Source organism: Podarcis bocagei, assembly GCF_964188305.1.
Source record: "Podarcis bocagei genome assembly, chromosome: 3".
Taxonomy (NCBI): Eukaryota; Metazoa; Chordata; class Lepidosauria; order Squamata; family Lacertidae; genus Podarcis; species Podarcis bocagei.
The window spans coordinates 61,260,149-61,282,723 of NC_138127.1; the positions used below are offsets into that span (position 1 = coordinate 61,260,149).

A 22,575-nucleotide genomic window follows, 5' to 3' on the forward strand; every position below is an offset into this window, starting at 1 on the left:
AAACAGTGTTATGAATGAATCGGGGACCGTGCTGTTTTGCTGCAACAAAGCACAATGAGCGAGCCAAGAACAAATAATGGCTACAGACCGAGGTAACAATTCCAGGTTAAGATGTAATATTATACAGAGGTCCTGGCTTGTCTGTTCCTCTCTGTGTGCACTTAGAGGGTCAAAGTGACCAAGATCAGAGCCCATTACTGGGATGCGCAAGAGAGACCGCTGCCTCCGCTCTGGCTGGGCTAGGGAAAATCAGAATGAAATTAAGGCTGGTTTTCCCTGTGCATTTGTTCAATTACTAATGCTAAATTAGGACAATAGTTGTGAGACGTAAATTATTCCCACTGCTCTGCAAAAACAGTCAGAAATAGCTTGCAACCATAACTACTGGCGTTATGGTTAAAGGTAAAGGTAAATGACCCCTGACAGTTAAGTCCAGTCGCGAACAACTCACAGGTTGCGGCGCTCATCTCATTCTATAGGCCGAGGGAGATGGTGTTTGTCTGCAGACAGCTTCATGTGGCCAGCATGACTAACCTGCTTCTGGCAAACCATTTACCTTCCCGCCAGAGCGGTACCTATTTATCTACTTGCACCGCATGCTTTCGAACTGCTAGGTTGGCAAGAGCTGGGAGCTCACCCCGTCGCAGGGATTCAAACTGCTGACCTTCCGATCGGCAAGCCCTAGGCTCTGTGGTCTAGACCACAGAGCCACCTGCATCCTGGAGTTATGGTTAGGAGCTTGTAAATAGCTTGCAACTACTAACCATAACTCCAGGGCCACATGCGCAGAGACCAGCTGTTAGCTGTTACAGAAAATCTGCTGATATGGAGCTTACAGACAAGCTTCAACTAACAAAGAATCAGTGATTACAGTGTAGGGCTAGGATTGTGAAGACCCAAGCTGAAAGCCCCAGATTGACCTTGGGCCAGCCACACACTCTCAACCCAGCCTACTTCAAAGGGTTGTTGTGAAGTTAAGCAGGGAGGGGAAGAACCATGTTCTTCAACTTGTTCTCCTGGGTGGAAAAGCACAATTTAAATGTAATACAGGAGAGACAGATATTCTTGTTACCCCAGATGATTGCAATAATGAATATTCTGAATGTGCCACAACAGTGTAATTTATAATCCTTTTATAATTGCTGGATATCTGACACCTAAAAAGTTAGACAATTATGCATTTCCAAACTTTCCTTTGATGAAGAATTATTTTATTTTCCCCAGAAGGAAAGCGGCATACTTTTGGAATATGTATTTCCCAAGTCATACCTAAACACCGTCCAGAAGCATTTTAATATTTTTCTGTAATTTGAGACTTTGTACAAGAAGCCATTTTATTTCCCTAAGGCTAAGGGACTCTGCTTATCTTGCTAGACTATACACAAGGGGACTGGAAATTGGTTAGAAGCGTCAGAATAATTCACTGAATTTCAGTTGAAAATGAAGTCCAATGGTAAAATGTGCATAATAGGCTAATTAGTATGATAGAAGCAAAATGAGTCTCAACTGTTTTTTCTACATGTGTATACATGTGCTGTTCTTATTCATACGCCCTCCTCTGCTTAGCAGATCTGTAGGCTATCAGAAGCAATATACCAATTAAGATACAAGCTCAACTTACTTTCATTGTACTTAGATCCTTCATCAGAAAAGCATTTTGCATACTAATTTTACACAGCACTAATTGTAGTGTTGTGATCACTAAAATGCTTTTTCAAATAGCAATTTGGCACAGAATGTTCTTAATCCAAACAGTAGAATAAATGCAACTGCTTCCCAGCTATTATTGAGCCAGAAGTTGTATGCACGAGAACAGGCATTAGGGGGCTCTTCTGGAGCAAGAACGAAAAACATCGAGCATAAGATATCTTGAAGGGCTGGCAGGATTAAGGAAAGTAATCTGACATGGATGCATCAGCCCAATTTGATCAGACAAGTTCCACCTACTTTAAGGCTAAATGGAAATTGTGTACCAAGATGATTTGTACAGCTAAAATGGACAACACCATAAAGAAGTCTCTCTCCCCCCCCCCCCTTTCATAAGGAAATTAAGTCACCATCACCTGCTCATAATGATTATCTGAAACTAGAAGACATGAATGGTTTTGAGGGGAAGGCCTCAAGGATATGGGAAGGGAAGAGAAAGGGCTTTTCTGTTCCCTTTCCCCTTTCCCGAAATCCAGTTCAGCCCTTGTAAAACCTGATCAGGACTGTAAGATAACTGTTTCAGGTTTACAGAAGCCCTCTTATGAGGAGTGGTGATATACTGAACATTCTGCTTGTTCTTCTTGTTATTTTATTTGTTGCTTTCTCCAAAAGATCTCCAAAGCTAATTACAGCAATAAACTTCACACAAATGTAGTTCATACAAATGCAACATTTAAAATCAATTAACAGAGAGAAATAGCAAAAGAACTAGGCATTGTATATTCTGTTTCCATGCATGCTACTCTGGCATATATGGACTTAAATTTGAGGTAGAAACATCCCACTTTATATCTACTGAACACTTCTGTTTTCATGGCTTAAGTATAGCCTTACATTTTTGTGAAGTCATTATAAAGATCCACCATTTCTATCAGATTTTTCAATTCAGAAAGTAACATTTCTTTTTTTAAAAAAACCAAACAAACTTAACAGGTATTCATTCAAAACTATGCCATAAAAGACCTGATTCAACAAGAACACCCCAACTCTTTTTTTTTCGATTTCAGCTGTATGTTGTGATACTTTGGTGTGTTCACATTTAGGGGTCCCGGGAAGATCCTATGTTCCAGTGAAGGTACATACCTCCTTTTAAATCAGCCGATGCTCCCACATACTGGAAGTTGTCCATATTAATCACATCAATTATAGGAGACACAACTCGGGTCTTGTCCTAAAATAAATATTTGGAGGGGGGTGGAGTCAGTGTAAAATATTCAGAGACAGAAGGTCATTGAAACTTTTTGAAATGGATGGAAATTGTCACAAAATCGATAGAAAGGCAATCTACTTTTCTGATTATACCTCCCTTGAAATATATTTGCTAGAAAATATTTCTCTATAATTAAGTTTTCCTTATGTCCTCAAGCCCCACTGTTCATTCTATACTTTATTTATGCGAAAAGTAAACCTGGGTACTGAAGGCACCATTCACATGGCAAGCAACAGTAATTTGTGCAAGCCTGGCCCTGCAATAGTCTCAAAGCTGAACTCTATATCAAAGTCATAAATTTATTGGTATTCTATCTTTCCTATAAGAAGTGTTTAACCTCTAATGCATCTGTTGGAGGGAGATTAGGCAGATGAGTTGATCAAGAACCCTCAAGTGAGCCTTGGATCTGAGCAGGGATTTGAACGTAATTTCCCCACCACATCCAAGGCCAATAATCCAACTGGTAGGAGGATCATGAGGATCTGGAGAAGGGCGAGGGCAACAGTGGGATGGCACCAAATAAAATGGGTCAGGAGACAAGGAAAGGAACAGTCCAACCTGTTTGGATGTGTTCAGGAAAGCAGAGGGGGGCTAATTATGGAACCCTACAGCTATTTCTCAATAAAATGTGTGCCAGGGAGGTTAGACGGCAACCAAGAGGAACCCCCAGGTAGCTGTGGGGCACAGGGAGCCCTGTGAAAAAGAGTGGGGGCCTATTCCTCTGTGTCTAGGCTGTGCATGATCGCCAAGCAGGCAAGAAAAAGCAAGGAAGTGCTAAAGATCCTGTGTACGACACACACAACTATTCACTTCTGTCTCTATCTTCTCTGCCCTCCATTTCTTGCTTTGACTCCTATGACCTGCCTCTTTCTTCTTCACTCCATAGCCCCCTTCCCTCTGCTTCCATTGAGTGCTTGCCCCTTCTCCTTACTTGCCTCTCTAACCCATCTCTTTCTGTATTTTTCAGCTTGTTCTTCAGTCGTCCACCTTTTGCTTGCTCCCCCAAGAATCAGCAGAGCCAAGAACTAGCACAGTTCTAAGTCTTAATGGTAAAAATGCAGGTCTTGAGGCAAGTGGGCAGCTTCACCCACCAGCTCCCGGACCTTCGTGTTTATCTTGGTTCATCCTCCTCTCCGGCTCTCTTTGTGAGTGCACACACGTGCACTTTTTTAAAATAAAGATGTTTTATACTTGTGCATACCTCAGGGCTCCCTCCTCCCTGAGTCTCCCAATACCTCCCTCTTGAGTATGGTAGTGCTGTTTTGGCTACATAAGCAATGTCCCTTGAAGACTTCAAAAGAGTTGTAATGATTACAAGAAGATTATGCTTACTCCTATTATACTGTCTATCCTACACTCAGTGCTTCCCCCCCCAAGGGGTACTCAGGAGTACTCAAGGGTACACAGTACCGGCACTTCTCTTTATTATTATTATTAAAAAGTGTGGTATGTACTGTAACAACTTCATGGCGAATACAGGCACCTATTTTTCTAGAAAAAAAGTACTGCCAATGCTACTATAAAAGTACAGTGTTACCTCGGTTTCTGAACGTCTCCATTGATGAACGTTTCACAACTCGAACACTGTAAACCTGGAAGTAAATGCTTCGGTTTTTGAACTCGCCTCGGAAGTCAAACAGGAAATGCGGGTTCCGTATTGAGTTTTCTGTACTGTATTGAGATTTCCATTTTGAGGCTTCTGTTTTGAGTTTTTGGATGTTTTGGAACTCGAGCGGTATTCCGGAATGGATTACGTTCGAAAACCGAGGTACCACTGTATAACGTTTGCCAGTATCATTGCCAGTTATTAAGTAAACCATTTCCAAACTGTCTGTAACAATAGCTGATTATAATATAAAAAAATCCTGAATTCAAAGTAACACCAAACAGAAGTGACAAAACTTGCCTGCTGTTAAAATAATCAGCTTTACAATAATGCATAACACAAAGGAATTTGACTACATTTTCTTGGAAAGAACCTCCAAACCCTTGTTCACTGGTTGCCTTTTCTGCAATTTTCCCAGTCTTATGGTATGCTTCTTGATATGGGTTAAGCGTGTATCCTAAGTGTAACTATGCTATAGTAATATGGCACTGTGATACAACCATTGTTTTCAAACACTTTCCTAATACCTAACAGAATTGAGGTCAAATCAATTGTTGGCTGACATGTCAACTATTGCTAGGTTTAATTGTGTGGCCTACTAAACCAAGAACTACCCTCCGGAATTCTTTATTTTAAATCAATGATTATTTACAAACAATTCTGATCTAATCATGTGAGGGGCAAAATGTACAAATCTCCCTGCCTGAAATACTACTTTTTCAAATTTCATTTCATTCATTTATTTGGTTCATTTACAGACCACCCTTCATCGAGTTAGGATCACAGCATTGTTCACAATACAGTAAAAAACCACTATCCATGGATGAAATCAGGAGTTCACAACTCTTTGTATCAAATTGGCATGCTAGTTAGTACACTGGGAATTATTTTGGAAGAGTGGTTTGAAAGGAGATGCAGATTGAAAACAGCCACTACAAATGATTTTAAGCACCACAGAATTCAAACAAAACAGTGTTTATGGATCAATAATCTATGTTCCTCATAACAAACCTCAGCTACTCTCTCCAGAAGAGGCTCCAGCCAGTGCTCGTTGCATTCACAATGACTATCCAAGAACGTCAGTACTTTAGCCTGTGCTGCATCTGCCCCTCGGACACGAGAGCGCATCAAACCTGAAAATCAAGACCACATATTAGCCAATTTCTTTTCTTTCTTTTTTTGTTGCTCACTATTCCATCAGTTTAGTAATTCAGTTCAAAAAGAATCAGACTACTGACAAAAGGCAAAACAACTGAGTTTACTTATCAACCTGCTATACTTACACCTTCTACAACATCTAGCAGTGGCTGTTGTTGGGTGACAGGACAGTGAGCTAGACAGCCCATTAGACCTGATCCAAATAAACTTCTCTCGTGACTAATACAGTCACACTCGGCTTTCCTATTGTCACGTTACTGAGATTCACAACTGCCTGGTGTGAAACATGAATCTGGTGTGCTTGCGGATGGACTTGTGCCGGTATTCCAAACTGGGCCAACAACTTCCCGCATCCTAATCACCGTGCATATCCAGAGGTTGCAGCGGAATGAGGGAAGCCTCCCCTCTTCGCATCATGGTGCCTGAAAATTAGGAGTGTCGCTGTAGCAAGTTCCTAAGCACTAAGGACATTTTGAAACATAATTTTCCCAGCATCCCTGGTACCTGGGATGTTGCTGCAGCAGCAGCAGCATTCTAAATTCCAAGAACCATGGAGGAAAGAGAGCATCTCCCTTTCTCCACGCCGTTATCATTGCTCCTGAAGTGGAAAGCTGCAGTCGCCATAATAAGGGGACTGTGGGGGGAAGAATTAGGGAATCAGAGAGTGCTGTACTTCCAGGGATGTCAACAGGAGCACAGAACAGCCCCAGCTGAGCTCCGAATTAACATAATTATTAGTTTGCTTGGGGGAAACAGCTCTATCTGCTGAGTCCAGCTCTAAACTAACCTAAAGTGAAATGTTGCCCATCACTACTCTACTTGGAAGCACTAACACAGGCTAATGTATATGAGGAGGAAGGGGAAAACTTTCAGCAAACACATAAGCCTTGATATCTTAGTGTTTCCATTTTTACATTCATCCAAAGTGTGTGATAGATAGCCTTGCAAGCATCACACAGAAGTTTATGCATTGCAGTTTGAATTTTTAATTTGCTTATTTCTCTCTACACCATATTGTGCTTTGTTCATCTAATAAGCTACCCATGTGTGCATCACTTCATATAAAGACTGAAAAGACTACAAACATCCATGATGTAGTAATTAGATGTAATCACACATTCTAGTGGAATCCTCATTACTTTCTAGCTCTAATTCTTATGTGTTAAGCAGTCCCTCTCTGCTATAAAACTGATAATAGGAAGAACATTTTAGAATAATTTACGTTGAGATATTCACAACCTTAACCCTCTTCACGCCTCTGGGAACAACACTACTAATGAGCTGCTAAAAATTGTACAGACCACACAGTTTAAACAAAACCAATGGGATGTTTTGTAAATTAACTCCAGTTTAAATTATTTTTTTATATATTTTGGTAGTATAAGGTCATGATAACTATACAAGGAAGGTATCTGGGATAAATAACAGTCACATTATTAACAGATAACCACCAGTACTCTAGGTCAAAATGATGCTCATGTTTCAGAAATAGAGAATATACAGGGGCGAAATACTGCAGCAAAAAATAAAGGAAAACTTAGGAAAGGCAAATTATATAATTAAAAATTACTTGCCCATTTCATGTTCAACAAATCTCTTCAAAAACACTCTCCTGGAGGTACTACCTCTTGAACTTTTCAACTCCCTCCCACCTTTTTGTTTCATTTGCCCAGTGGAAAACTTTTCTTCTGATAATATTCTCCTGAATATTTTTTTTTAATACTGCTCTATCAGAGATGTTTTTTTATGATCCAATAGCAGTACTGAAAGCTGACTATCTCCTTAACTTAGGAGCTATTATAATTTTTATGAGCAAACCCAACAACACAGTGCCTTAACCCACCTTCCACTACCCAGTGGTCTGAATAACTTGCCACTCTTTCTGCCTTTGAACATACAGCTTATAATAGTCAGTGTTGCATTTGGGCGTATACTGATCTATACATTTGTCAGGATCAATATACAGTGGTGCCTCGCAAGACGAAAAGAATTCGTTCCGCGAGTCTTTTCGTCTTGCAATGTTTTTCGTCTTGCGAAGCACGGTCTGTCGCAACTGCGCCTCTTCAAGCGGCTTTTAAAAAAAAGCGCAAGACGTTTTCGTTTTGCGAAGCAAGCCCATAGGGAAATTCATCTAGCGAAGCAACGCAAAAACGGAAAACCCTTTCGTCTAGCGAGTTTTTCGTCTTGCGAGGCATTCGTCTTGCGGGGCACCACTGTAATAATTTTACTGTTAAGCTCAGCTGACTGTACTTCTCTCTTTCTCTCCGTCATATTTGCAGATATCTGTTAATAAGATAGTAGTAATCAATCATCATATCTAGCTCTTAATGACAGGTTACTGATTTTATTACTCTGTTTCTCAATGGCTGCAAACTAAGATTTTGTATATTTTTGGCTAGCTTACAATATATACTTTTTAATATCTTATAGTGCAATTATTATGCATGACTTTTCTTTTTTTTTAGAACCCTGTGCAGTTTTTCAGCTCAGGAATCAATAGAGATGTGGATAATGAAATGCTATTTATGCCTCTACCTGATCTTGACCTGGCTTGTGTGACAGAGACCTGGTTGAATGAGGCAGATGGGCCCGTCCTTGCTGCCGCTTGCCCACCAGGTTTCTCTTATGCACAGCAACCCAGGTCATGTGGGCGGGAGGGGGGGTTGCAGTGATTTTTAGGAAGTCATTAGTTTGCATCAGGCGTCCTACCGGGAAGACCCAGTTTTCTGAGTGCATGTTCTGGAAGTTGGGTAATAGGGGCAGTACAGGATTCCTTTTGGTGTACCGACCTCCCCGCTGCACCAAGGATTCCCTGTCCGAGCTGCTTCAGGTCGTGGCGGATGTTCTCCTGGAGACACCTAGTTTGGTTGTCCTAGGGGATTTTAACATCCACGCCGACACGACCTTACAAGGGGCCGCTCGGGACTTCGTGGAAAGCATGGCCTCCATGGGGCTGTCCCTGAATAAGTTGGGCCCAACTCATAGTCATGGACATGCCATAGACCTGGTATTCACCTCTAGCGACGTGGGTGATCTGACACTAAGTAAAAATGAAACCAAAGAAGTGCCATGGTCAGATCACCTCCTGGTGCAACTGGACTTCTCCGCGACCCTTCCCCTCTGCAGGGAGGTGGGACCAATTCGGATGGTCCGCCCCCGCCACTTAATGGATCCAAATGGTTTCCAGAGAGTGGTAGGGGATGCTTTATCCCATGTTGATGGCCTTTCAGCTGATTCCCTGGTGGCCCGCTGGAATGCGGAGTTAACCAGGGCTATCGACTGTCTGGCTCCGAAGCGCCCTCTCCGATTGCATGGAGCCCGGACAGCTCCGTGGTTTTCTTCGGAGCTGAGGGCGATGAAACAATCGCTGAGACGGCTAGAGCGTCGGTGGCAGAAAACTCACTCCGAATCTGACCGGACACAGGTTAGAGCTCAACGTCGAGCCTACCAAGTGGCGATAGCGACGGCGAAGAAGACTTTCTTCACCGCCTCTATTGCATCTGCAGAAAATAGTAGCAGGAGACTCTTTCAGGTGGTCTGCAATTTAACGGAACCACCTTTACCACCGGGGCCTTGTAAAGACCCCAAGATCTCCTGCAACGATTTTGCAAAGTTTTTTGCAGATAAAATCACTCATATTCGGAAGGAGCTAGACACCACCGTGGGAGCAGGGCTGGGGCGGGAGAGTGCTAGAGCCCTGTCTGGTCAAGTTGCATGGAATCAATTTCAATCCGTTACCCCCGAGGATGTGGACAGGCTGCTTGGACGAGTGAAACCAACCACCTGTCTCCTTGATCCTTGCCCATCCTGGCTTATAAAAGCTAGCCGGGAAGGGCTGGGCGATGGGCTCTGCGGGGTGGTGAATGCTTCCCTCTGTGAGGGAACATTCCCAGATCCGCTGAAAGAGGCGGTCATTAAACCGCTTCTTAAAAAAACATCTTTAGACCCGGCCAGTATGGCCAACTATCGCCCAGTCTCAAATCTTCCATTCTTGGGCAAGGTGATTGAGCGTGTGGTTGCTGAACAACTCCAGGCACGCCTGGAGGATGCGGACCATTTGGATCCCTTCCAATCAGGGTTCAGGCCTCATCATGGGACTGAAACTGCCTTGGTCGCACTGGTTGATGATCTCCGGCGAGCTAGGGACAAAGGTGAGAGTTGTTTCCTAGTTCTGCTGGATCTCTCAGCGGCCTTTGATACAATCGACCATAACATCCTTCTGGACCGTCTAGAGGGGTTGGGAGCTGGGGGCACTGTTATACAGTGGTTTCGCTCCTTTCTCCTGGGCCGTGTTCAGAAAGTGGTGGTGGGGGATGAGTGTTCAGACCCTTGGGCCCTCACTTGTGGGGTGCCTCAGGGTTCCGTCCTCTCCCCCATGCTTTTTAACATCTATATGAAGCCACTGGGAGAGATCATCAGGGGGTTTGGACTGGGTGTCCATCAATATGCAGATGATACCCAGCTCTACCTTTCTTTCAAATCAGAACCAGTGAAGGCGGTGAAGGTCCTGTGTGAGTGCCTGGAGGCGGTTGGAGGATGGATGGCGGCTAATGGATTGAAGTTGAATCCTGACAAGACAGAAGTACTGTTTTTGGGGGACAGGGGGCGGGCTGGTGTGGAGGACTCCCTGGTCCTGAATAGGGTAACTGTGCCCCTGAAGGACCAGGTGCGTAGCCTGGGAGTCATTTTGGACTCACAGCTGTCCATGGAGGCGCAGGTCAATTCTGTATCCAGGGCAGCTGTCTACCAACTCCACCTGGTACGCAGGCTGAGACCCTACCTGCCCGCTGACTGTCTGGCCAGAGTGGTGCATGCTCTAGTTATCTCCCACTTGGACTACTGCAATGCGCTCTACGTGGGGCTACCTTTGAAGGTGACTCGGAAACTACAGCTAATCCAGAATGCGGCAGCTAGACTGGTGACTGGGGGCGGCCGCCGAGACCACTTAACACCGGTCTTGAAAGACCTACATTGGCTCCCAGTACGTTTCCGAGCACAATTCAAAGTGCTGGTGTTGACCTTTAAAGCCCTAAACGGCTTCGGCCCAGTATACCTGAAGGAGCGTCTCCACCCCCGTCGTTCTGCCCGGACACTGAGGTCCAGCGCTGAGGGCCTTCTGGCGGTTCCCTCATTGCGAGAAGCGAAGCTACAGGGAACCAGGCAGAGGGCCTTTTCGGTTGTGGCGCCCGCCCTGTGGAATGCCCTCCCATCCGATGTCAAGGTGATGGACAACTACCTGACATTCAGAAGACATCTTAAGGCGGCCCTATTCAGGGAAGCTTTTAATGTATGATATTTTAGTGTTTTTTGGTTTCTGTGGAAGCCGCCCAGAGTGGCTGGGGAAACCCAGCCAGATGGGCGGGGTACAAATAATAAATTATTATTATTATTATTATTATCTTGCCAAACATTTCATTAAAGCTACTTTGTGAGCAATCTATACATGTTATGAACTCCAAAAGAAAACAAAGTTTTAAGTTCAGCACAAGAACATCATTTAAACTTCACATAATACAAGAAGACTAGAATATTGCCATTGAATGATGAATTTGTTCAAATTTTGTAAAAGACGTTCCTGCAGATGAAACTATGCCACTACTGACTATGAACTGGAAATACCTTCCATCTTTTAACTGCCTCCTCGGGTATATGTTGCACGGTTACAGGAATTTTGTAGATAATACAGCAGTTATCAAATGTAATCAATAAATTAATTTAATTTCTAGCTCACCCTTCCTCGCAAAGGAGTCTAGGGTAGAAAAGACTCTTCTGGGCCTTCTCGGTAGTGGAGCCCTCCCTGTGGAACACCCTCCCTTCAGATGTCAAGGAAATAAACAATTATCTGACTTTTAGAAGACATCTGAAGGCAGCCCTGTTTAGGGACGTTTTTAATGATTGATGTTTTATCACTTTTTTATATTTTGTTGAGAGCCGCTCAATGTGGCTGTGGAAACCCAGTCAGATGGGGGGGGGGGGAGAATAAACATCATCATCATCATCATCATCATCATTATTATAACAAAGCATGGTCTAGCCATCCACAGAGAACAAATTAACATTGACTTTGAAAGTTTTCATTCTACTGGAATGCCGCTGAAGGTTTTATTGCTGCTGGCATTACAAATTACATTTTTTTAATTTTCTGACAATACATGTTACACCTACAAGGCAAGATTCAATAATCATCTCCTACCATTAGGGAAGAAAATACAAACATTAATTCACATACTTCTGAATGCTTAACAACTTGTGCTTTACAATCTTTTGCAGATATCAAGGAGGCCAGGGATTCTAACTGCTTGTAACTTAGTTTCATAAAGAGCACCGACAATGCGGTTCAACTGAATAGTCTGTCTTTCTAACTTATGGCAGTAGAAGAAAGCAATTAGACCACCAGCTTTCCACACTTGACTTCTAAAGCCTCTATATAGTTAGGAAGCTGTTGATTTAGGAAGGGCTCCAGGCCTCCAGTACTGTGAAATGAGAGCATTTATGCCAGAAGACAGAATAATAAAAGACTATCAAATTAAATAGCTGCCTCTTCTGCTCTATTCAGTGCATTTCACTTCTTCTACATACCATACCTGCCACAGGAGCATGTTTTTCCTGTTAACAAAAGTAATTCTGCCTGGAATTCTTTACATTTTTTCCAGTCTCAAAACAAAATGCTCACCTTCCCGACGATCATTTCGAAGTATCCGCACTTTCTCTATTTTACCAAGGAGTGCACCATCCTCAGCTGAGGAAAAAGGCATAATTGGTTAATCATTTGTTCATACTGCTTCAAGAAACAGATGGGGAGAGTAACAGTCAAAGACCTACAACTACCCAGGTTTTGGAGCTAAGAAATACCTAATAACTTCGTTTCTGTGGCAAACTTGATTTACAGGACATAACAATGAGCATAATGAGGGAGGCAGGTGGCGCTGTGGGTTAAACCACTGAGCCTAGGGCTTGCTGATCAGAAGGTCGGCAGTTCGAATCCCCACGAAGGCGTGAGCTCCGTTTGCTTGGTCCCTGCTCCTGCCCACATAGCAGTTCAAAAGCACATCAAAGTGCAAGTAGATAAATAGGTACCGCTCCAGCGGGAAGGTAAACGGCATTTCCGTGCGCTGCTCTGGTTCGGCAGAAGCGGCTTAATCATGCTGGCCACATGACCCAGAAGCTGTACACCGGCTCCCTCAGCCAATAAAGCGAGATGAGTGCCGCAACCCCAGAGTCGGCCACGACTGGACCTAATGGTCAGGGGTCCTTTAACTATGAGTATGAGTAAAAAAATTCAGCTGAATACTACTTAAATTTGTTTTTAAACATTCTGCTTTTAAATAGTGGTTTTTAAAATGTTTTTATTGTTTGATTATCATCTTTTTAAGGCACACTGCTGTGATATGTTGTATTATTTACAGGTATATAAATCCCTCTATAAATAAATAGATAGATGGAAACTCAGCTCAAGCAACTAGATAGATCAATTGCTTGTGATCACAAGTCAAATTGCTGTATTAGCAGCACTGAAGTGACCTCCCCAAGTTGTAAGTCTAAGCAGTGTGTATGGAGATCCTGGGCTGCCCAGACAACAAGACACACACACCCCAGCCTTGTTGATGTGGTCCAAAGGAAAGCAGAGCAATATGCTTGGCACCAGCTTGGCTGCAAGAGGTGCTGGATGGAGGTGTACAAGGTGCCATCCAACCGCCTTAGGGACACCACTCTGGATTTGTGCAGGGTGTGAGCTTTTTCTACAACTCCAGAGGTACACCCCATTGACAGATGGGTGCCAACAACAAGCTATTTCATTCAGGACATCATAAAGAAAGTGTTAGCTTTGGTTGCTACAGGCTAGGTAGGACCCTGACAAATACGTGCCAACCACAACCAAAAAGAAATCCACTAGAGGTTCAACAACTATTTCAATATGTTATTTTAATCTTCTTAAGATGACTTCAGGAGCAGAATCCTGTATGAATACTCACCATCATTACTGTAGTCATCTACAAGTATGATTTCCTTGATTAGATGTGACGGGCTTTTCTTGAGAACACTAAAAAAAGAGAGGAATCAATGAATTTCATTTGATAAAATTTAAATTCATATTATCACCATATATCACCACATTAGAGCAGCCCCTTGCAGGTGAAGAAATTGTTCTCAGAAATACCTGACAACTGTTCGAAGCAAAGCCGATCGTGCCTCATTGTGAAAGGTGATTACCACACTGGTAGCTGGCAAGTCTATCCGCCACTGCTTCCGTTGACACCTTGACAGAAACACAAAGCATTTCAAGCATTAGACCGCTTATGTTTAGCGGCGCCATCTAAGCAGAGATGCTTACTGAAAGATTCACAGCAGGCATCCATATTATATCTTGTAGGAGAGGAGGAATGGCAGAAAAGTCTGATGAACAATTGCTGCTGCTGTAAAAAATAAACTGCAATTCCGTACGCTAAAATAAGCTCAGGAACAGCGCTAAAGATTGTGATTTGAGAACTGGTGGGGGAGTTCTGGGGCTGTTCTGTATGGCTGTTCTGCATGACTAGATGACCCTCAGGGTCCCTTCCAGCTCTACAATTCTATGTTTCTATGTGTGTGGTATTCTGAATGTTGCTGACATTTGAGTACATGCCACAGAGTACCAATTGTCATATAGGCTGCTGTAGAAATGTTATCCTTCTGTTGCAAGAATTGTGTTTTTGAAGCGTTCCCTTGCATAGGTGCAAGGTCTACCTCTGTTCCTAGGCACAATGGAGAGGATACCAACTTTTGTAACCACTCAAAACTCTCACATCATCTCTGTCCACTTATTATTATAGTAATTTCTTATTTACCGCATTTTTCGCACCATAGGATGCACCGGACAATAGGACGCACTTTGTTTTAGAGGGGGGAGAACAAGAAAAAAAAATTATCCCCCTCTCTGCCCAGCGCCCCTTCAGTGAAGCGGCAGGAGGCGCTGCACAGAGAGGGGGAGAACTTTCCCCCTCTTGTTTTCCCACTCTAAAACAAGGTGCCGTTTAAGGTGCATTCAGGCGGCTACCTTGGAAGCCTGGAGAGCGAGAGGGGTCGGTGTGCACTGACCCCTCTCGCTCTCCAGGCTTCAGGTTCCTTTCGACCTGCTCTTTGGGGCTGGCGGGGGGAAGCCCACCACCAGCCCCAAAGAGCAGGTCAGGGAGCAGCGGAAAGGCGCAGCGGAGAGGCTCCTGCCATAGCCGCGCGTCACCTCTCCAGCCGGGAGAGGGTCGCGGGGGGCTGCTTTAGCCCCGCGCGCGCTCTCCCGGTTGGAGAGGTGACGCGGGGCTGTAGAGGCTCCTGCCATAGCTGCGCATCACCTCTCCAGCCAGGAGAGGGTCGCGGGGGGCTGCTTTAGCCCCCCGCGCGCTCTCCCAGCTGGAGAGGTGACACGGGGCTGTAGAGGTTCCTGCCATAGCCGCACGTCACCTCTCCAGCCGGGAGAGGGTCGCAGGGCTATGGCGTCTTCGCTCCATAGGACGCACACTCATTTCCCCTTCATTTTTGAAGGGGAAAAAGTGTGTCCTATAGAGCGAAAAATACGGTATATGCTGCCCACCTGACTGGGTTGCCCCAGCCACTCTGGGTGGCTTCTAGCAAACTTCAGTGAAACATCACACATAAAAACCTTCCCTATACAGGGCTGCCTTCAGATGTCTTCCAAATGTCAGATAGCTATTTATTTTCTTGACATCTGCTGGGAAAGCGTTCCACAGGGTGGGTACCAATACCAAGATCCATGCTGCACTAAGATTTATCATTTCTGTGTGAGGTGGCATTTTGGCAAGGCAGACTCTTATTAGGTTGAAGACCTTCGAAAGAGGAAGCTCATCCTAAATGGCTCAGACAGTCCTCAACAGTGGATAAATCAAGCTGTGAGTCATCTGCACAATGGTATCCCATTAAAACTAGTTGTCAAACTGAAAAAGTATAATAATCACAACATGCTTGTAGCTTAAGAGCAGTGTGGTGCACCAGTTATGTTTAAATCGATTCCTACCAATGACAGCAGAAAATTGTGTCTAAAGCAATTCATTTGATCAGCTTTAATAGTCCAAGCTGAATATAGGCCTTCTAAAGTGAACCAAATCCTCAAAATATTTGAAGGGTCCATATAAAATTAAGCTGCTTAAAAGTCTCACTGGCAATATGACTGAAAAGCCTTGTTAATCCTTTGTTTATTCCACTCCAGAATTAATCGGGGCAGGTAGCCTTCATGCATTTCTAGGCCTCTTTTAAGCACATGACACAGGAAGGAAAAAATATATAAATGTTTTTTCTCCATGCATAGCAGGGCAGGTACTTTTATGTTTAGTCTATTTTATACGTTCCAATGGACCCTCAAGTATTTTAAAGCTTCTGTCTGAATAGAGGCCAATCCTTACATTATATTATGAAAAGCTTGAATGCTGAAATATCACATTTAGAACTAGAGAAGGCCACATTTCCACTGGCTTCATCCTTTGTAAATGTCTGAAAGACTACAATTTTAGAGAGGGGGCTAAAAGAAGCCACTAACTGGGAAATAAGGGGCTGACTTTGCTTTGCCAACTTGTAAGGGAGTTTACCTTGGATATGAAGCCACATGGCAAATAGGCATAGCTTTGGAAGACAAACTGATGCCATGCAAAAAAAAATAAACAAGGTAGCAACACTGAACCTAGTTAATCAATGATCCCACCAAAAGAGCCAAGCATTAGTTCTTAATGAGGTAGAAAACATTTGTCTATATGATTTCAGATAGCATTTGGGCCTCCTATGAATGATTGTGTCCCACTTTAAAAAGGTTGGGGGGGAGAGAGGCAAAGTTACTTAAAGGAAGCCAATATATACAGCAAATTGGTACTTACTGATCATGTCTAGTATCTGGTACACTTCTGTCCATGCGCAGCTTATCACTTTCCACTTGATTAAACTTATTACGGGCATACGGGTCTTGGCCAGCTTTGACCATGGTGACTCCAACATAAGCTTCCTGGTCAAAATCTTGCCACCTAACTTTCCCTAAGAAAAGGAAAATCTGGTGTTAACAGATTCAAACACAAAATGCTGGTTTTGTAAAGATAATATACAATTAACAGAGAAGCACAGTAACATTTCTAAGTAGTCAGAAATGCGGGTGACATCTTTCTTTCAAACTCAACAGGTTCCTCCTCCCCCCCAGCCACACACCGGCCACGTTTGGATTATTAAATTTTGGTTAAATGAGCCAAGCTATGCAAACGTTTCAGGCACATATATGAAGCCACTTGCTTGCCCCTTTGTTCACTCACTCTTGCACAAGCAACCCCAAAAGCCCCAGTTAACCACAGCTTCCTATTCTATCCAAAGTAGGAACTATGGTTAGTGGCTTCCAAAGAAGTCAGAATATGAAACACAATTTAAGTTGGCTTCCGTACGCTGGCATGTTCGGATGTAACAGAAAGTTGGGTTAACTGCAGCATTCCAGCTTGTTTCTTTATTCATTCACATGAAAGGAAAAACAAAATGGCTGCATATGGGTGCCTGGAGCTCACGCAGATCCTGGCTTTGAGACTCCAAACATGGCTAAAGAGTCTTCCATGCCAGCCCTATCAGTAGCATTTTATTACAAGGTTCTGCAAGTACCATGCACTTTGTTGTAAAATAACAACAACAACAACAACAACAACAACTGTGCACCAGCTGCTCAGATTTAAAACCTAATGCAGAACTTGTGAAAAACTTAAAACGGGGCAAAACTACATGTTGCATTAAATGCATTAAGGAAGTTAAAATGATTAAAAAAAATAAACTAACTTAGCTGGGGCTGGCCCTGCCATTAGGCACAGTGAGGGGGCTGCCTTAAGACAGCAGATGCAGAGGAGTGTTGGAAGACAGGGCTGTATGCACCCACATGTCTAGCTCTATACAGTGGAACCTCTACTTACGGACGTAATCAGTTCCGGAGGTCCGTCCATAAGTCGATCTGGGTCGCTGGTAGAAGCGCCACTGTGCGCAGCCGCATTCAGCAGCAGTGCGCTTCTGCGCATGTGTACACGGCGGCGGCCGCTTCTGCGTGTGCACAAATGGCAGAAGCCACTTCTGTGCGTGCACGAATCACAGCAAACCTGGTATTTACCTGGTCGCAACTTGGAACGGGCCCAGGTAGAGGCAGTCATAAGTAGAGGTTCTACTGTACTCCCTTAAGCTAGCCTGCTGCCCTCAGGTGTAGTGGACACTGTTGTGTCCCCAGTAAGATTCAGTGGTCTGTCTAGTCTGCTTCTGTGCATGGAATGCACTTTTATGGAATGTACTTTTATATCTGTAAACCGCCTTGCGATCCTCAGATAAAGAGATGTATTGAAATAAATTTAAATAAAGAAACAGAATGGAAAGTGCCATCTTGTCATTCTCTCAGGCAGCAAGCATTTTGGTCTGGTTCTGAATTTCAACACAGCCTAATTGGGACGGTGACAGACCAAGAGAAAGAGGTTTAAGGGTTTGCTCCTGCTCGATGCAAGTCACATCCCCTAAGCTGCAGTGACAAACAACAGTTCAAGAGGGAGACTGTGAGCCTGGTGTGTGCATGTATGCATTCATGTGGGTTACGTTTTCCCTAATACTGTGACCGTTCTAATCCCTCTCCTCTCTCAGCAGTGGCCATTCAGGCTGGAAAACCCAGTCGCTTTAAATGCAATTAAGCTCTTAACATAATGTGTATTTTGGACCTTAAAAGGGTTCTTTACCCCAGCGACTCTGCTTACTTTTCTTTCTTTCTTTGGTGATCACTTATAGCTGAGAAAGAGGCCATTGACTTGTCCACAAACCACTGGAGATGAAGTAATATGATTTAATTCCAGCTAAGCCAGTTGACCCTGATGGGACTAAATCTGCTTCGATCCAACAACTCTAGCCTTACAAGTTAATGAACTGAATGAGTAGGTGCAGCAAAACATCATAAACCACTGATAAACCTACATAAGATCTCTCCCTCCCCACCCCTCTCTCTCTGGAATGCATTATCATAAAAAATGCATACGCATAAATGATATGAAGCACAAGTTAGGGTAAACTGTCTCCATTTCAGTTTGGCTCAGATACACCTGGTCAACAGATACACATGAACTACTGAATTTAACAGGATCTATTGGGGTTCAAGTCTGTTTGGATTCAAGTTATACATAGCACTTAAAGATGCTTCAAATGTATAAGGTGTTAAAAGAGGCTTGTGTTGTGATCCCTTTGAACTCTGAAAGGAAAGATTTCTAGATCTTGCATTAACTCCACTATTCTAACATTCCAGTAGAATAAGAAATGTCCTAAGGCTTAAGCCACTCTGCAACTATTCCTTATTTCAGCATTTGTACCCTGCTTTTCCTTCCAAAAAGAAAGCTCAAATAAGTAGCGTCTGATTAAGGGTGAGTCCTACACTAGAGAGGCTGGCAGAACGTTCCTGTTCAGCCCAAAGTGAACTATGGCTATGATTGAATAATACTGAGCCTGCTGGTGCCCAGAGGCATAACTGGCAAAGCAATGAATCAATCAATCATGGTACAATGCAAAAAAAAAGGGGGGGTGGAGTGGGGAATGAAATGCAAGTTCCAGTATTACACCATAGTAGTTCTCTGTTAACAGTTAAGCAAACGAAACCGGTACTTGCATTCATACTTGGCATGCGCCTGATGAGATTACAGGAAGAATCCATCCTAAAATAGGTTGTATCATATGACAAGGCAAAAGAGGCTCAGCTTCTCCTTAAATACCAGTTTAAATAGAAGTTAGCATGGGACCTCAAACAACCAACAGGTCCAAAATTGGGGGAGTTGTGGCCTTCACTTTTTAATGGAGACATTAAAGATTAGTAACATTTCATTATTATATTAATAATATTTCTGAAAGATAAGAGTGCAAGAATGTAAGAGGAGCCCTGTTGGATCGGGCTAGTGGCCCATCTGTTCTCACAGTGGCCAACCAGATGCCTGTGGAAATCACACAAGCGGGACCTGGGGGCAACTGTTACTTGTAAAGCCTGTGTGCGCTCTGAAGTGCATCCATTGATTAATTCCATAATCAACAAAAATATTCCACAAAACGTAGCATCAGCTTCATGCATAATTCAGTTTACAAGTTATAGCACGCATCATGACAGACCTGCTTTAAGGAAGCTCTGCTGCCAATGAAACATTTAAGAACTTGACTTTAAATATGTCATCCTTACAATTGTTAATAGCAACGAAGCTATTTATAACATGAACTAGGTAATGTGCCGTTTTATTACACAATCAGTGAGACCAGTATTTGTTTTCTATTCATCCACTGCACTTTTTTTCAGAGGTTACAGCAATGCAGATAAGCACGATAGTATAAATTTGAAATACTCTGCTTAACTGTGACATTTCTTCAATATAAGCACACTGCAAAACACACAAACTCAATCTCAAGAAATATGTTCAACTTCCAAAGCACATCTTCTGAGTGCAAAATGACATTTGCATTTCAAAGTAAAATTTGATTTAGGGAGCATTTATCCTTTTGCCATCTCAGAGCAAATAACTTAGCAGCACCTCTATCAAGTAAGTTTTGTTTTAAATGTCTTTCTTGGACTTTTGGCCCAGGAATCTGGATCCTTCATGGAACCCAATGCTATTGTAACCCTAAAAACACTCTTTTATTTGATTCTGGAGGCCATTAGGGGGTTGTTTTGTTAAGCTGAAAAACATTAACAGGCAAGAAGTGGTCTGAAAAACAGATAGGCCATTTACTTGAAATACTTTTTAAATATACATACTTAACATCAACTTGCTTACCAATTTGTACATTTAAAGACATTTAGTTTATATGCAACACAATAAACTCTCTCATCAATGTTAACATAGCAACATGAACTATTGTTTCACCTTGGATTTGGAGTCCTTCCACAACTGCTATGGATGTGAACTCAGCAAGAATGAGAATGTAACTACAGTTCTAATACAAGAGGGAGCTACATTCAGTCACACTGCTTCAGGCACAAAGCATCTAGTTAACTGTGCCTAAGGAGACTCAAAGCCTTGATTCATCCCTGAATTCAGGTTGACAGATTCAAAAAGAATTTGGGTCAGTTTTTGCTGGTTGCTGTTTATGTCAGCAAGGTGACACTATAAACGCTGGAGAGAAAAGGAAGCATATTTGCTTATTTTGAAGAGTATACTGCTGGAGGGACATGGTAAGAGATAATGAAGTGTTTCAGAAACCTGTATTAACTCTGGGTTGAATTCAATTGTGTCCTTCCCCTGATGAGAGAGTATTTGATCCAGCGGAGACTTCCATAACTAGAGGGGGTACAATCTTTGCTGGTTCCCCAAATCAGCTCTTTGCCCCCAAAATTTGCTTCGGAGAGTCAGAAGACCAATAGGTAGCAATGTGGGAAAGGGTGCAGGAGAAAGGGGGAATCTCCAGAAGTCACATCTTCCGCCTTTCTATTCAACTCAAGCCTCTGCTAGGTCAACTAGTCTTGTATCAGCAGAAGAACATTGCTGGATGCAAGTCTACCTTCACCTCCTTTCTAATGTCATGCTTTGCTCCCATCTAGTCCTTCCCAACACTTCAGAACACGGATCAGACAGCCTGTCTCAGATTAGACATAATCAGAAAACAGATTCAGAAGTGACAGGCCAACAATAAGGTACTCAGTGCAAAGCAGTACTGATTACATTCTTTGGTAATATGATCGAATGTAAATGGAGGAGCCAATACTGGGAAAGTAGCCAAAGAGGAAATATTAGTTATAAAGTGTGCTTAGATTTATTCAACCTTTGTTAGTCTCAACCTTAGTTTTATTAATATTTATCACAGCTAAAATTAAAAGATTAAAGCATATTAATTACTACTTTATTAAAAAGGTCAACTGCAAGTCTTTCATTACAAAGTGTGTGGTCATAAAATTTTGGTACAATTTTAAAATGATAGTAGCATTTGCGGGCTGGGACACATTAATTCACAAAGCTGCATATAAATCTTTCTTTAAGTTGAGTGTCAAAAGGGAAGCTCAGGTTTTTATGTCCTGCATAAGCCGGCACTACTAAATTCAGTGAGCTATAATCCTCATACTTTATTAACAGCAGTGAGGTCATCAAGTTTTGCAGGATTCAGAAAATTCTGTTCAGAATTTCAAAACACAGAACATCTGTTTACCTTGTGAAACTTAATGGCTTGCAAAAGCCCATATTCTTTTCCTACTGGTTTGTGATCTTAAAAGATGAAGCTAGCACACAGAATTATCAACAGACTAAAGCCATTCCAACTGGACACAATAATGCTTATTGCTTCAATGCCCGGGGTCAGATTTATATGCCAAAGTGAACATAGGAAGAGAGATGAAGGACGCTCCAAGAGGCTATGATCTTTATCACCAGGTTAGTAGTAGGCGTGTGTGTTTTCTATCAAAGGCTCTGCTAGAGAGATTATTTGCAGCTAACAGAAGTGCTGTCCAAGTGTCATTCTAACAACTTGATAGCCCACAGCAGGATCTGGTGGACATGCAGTTATTGTTCTTATGCATGCCCATTCAACAGGGTTACTAGTCAGATAACACAGGTGTCACTCTAAACCCTTGGTAGAAGAGTAATGGGTTGGATGAAGTGATAATGAACAAAGCTCTGCTAATGATATGGGCCTTTCCTGCCTTCATCTCATTGCAATCCATGTAAAGGCAAAGGTAAAGGGACCCCTGACCATTAGGTCCAGTCGTGACTGACTCTGGGGTTGCTGGCCGAGGGAGCCGGCGTACAGTTTCCGGGTCATGTGGCCAGCCTGACTAAGCATGACTAAGCCGCTTCCGGTGAACCAGGGCAGTGCATGGAAACGCTGTTTAACGTCCTGCCGGAGCGGTACCTATTTATCTACTTGCAGTGTGACGTGCTTTCGAACTGCTAGGTTGGCAGGAGCT

At 43.0% G+C, this 22,575-nt stretch overlaps 1 protein-coding gene across 1 annotated transcript in view; it reads right to left on the bottom strand.

Moving 5' to 3' along the window:
• The window catches only part of GALNT2 (polypeptide N-acetylgalactosaminyltransferase 2), a 73,230-nt gene that overhangs the window by 15,970 nt on the left and 34,685 nt on the right, over positions 1-22,575 (bottom strand). The window contains exons 3-8 of the mRNA XM_081188252.1: positions 16,538-16,691; positions 13,840-13,938; positions 13,655-13,722; positions 12,355-12,420; positions 5,535-5,656; positions 2,791-2,878 (exon numbers count right to left, since the gene is read on the bottom strand). Of these exons, the coding sequence (XP_081044378.1) occupies positions 2,791-2,878; positions 5,535-5,656; positions 12,355-12,420; positions 13,655-13,722; positions 13,840-13,938; positions 16,538-16,691 (597 nt within the window). The remainder of the gene's footprint in view (positions 1-2,790; positions 2,879-5,534; positions 5,657-12,354; positions 12,421-13,654; positions 13,723-13,839; positions 13,939-16,537; positions 16,692-22,575) is intronic.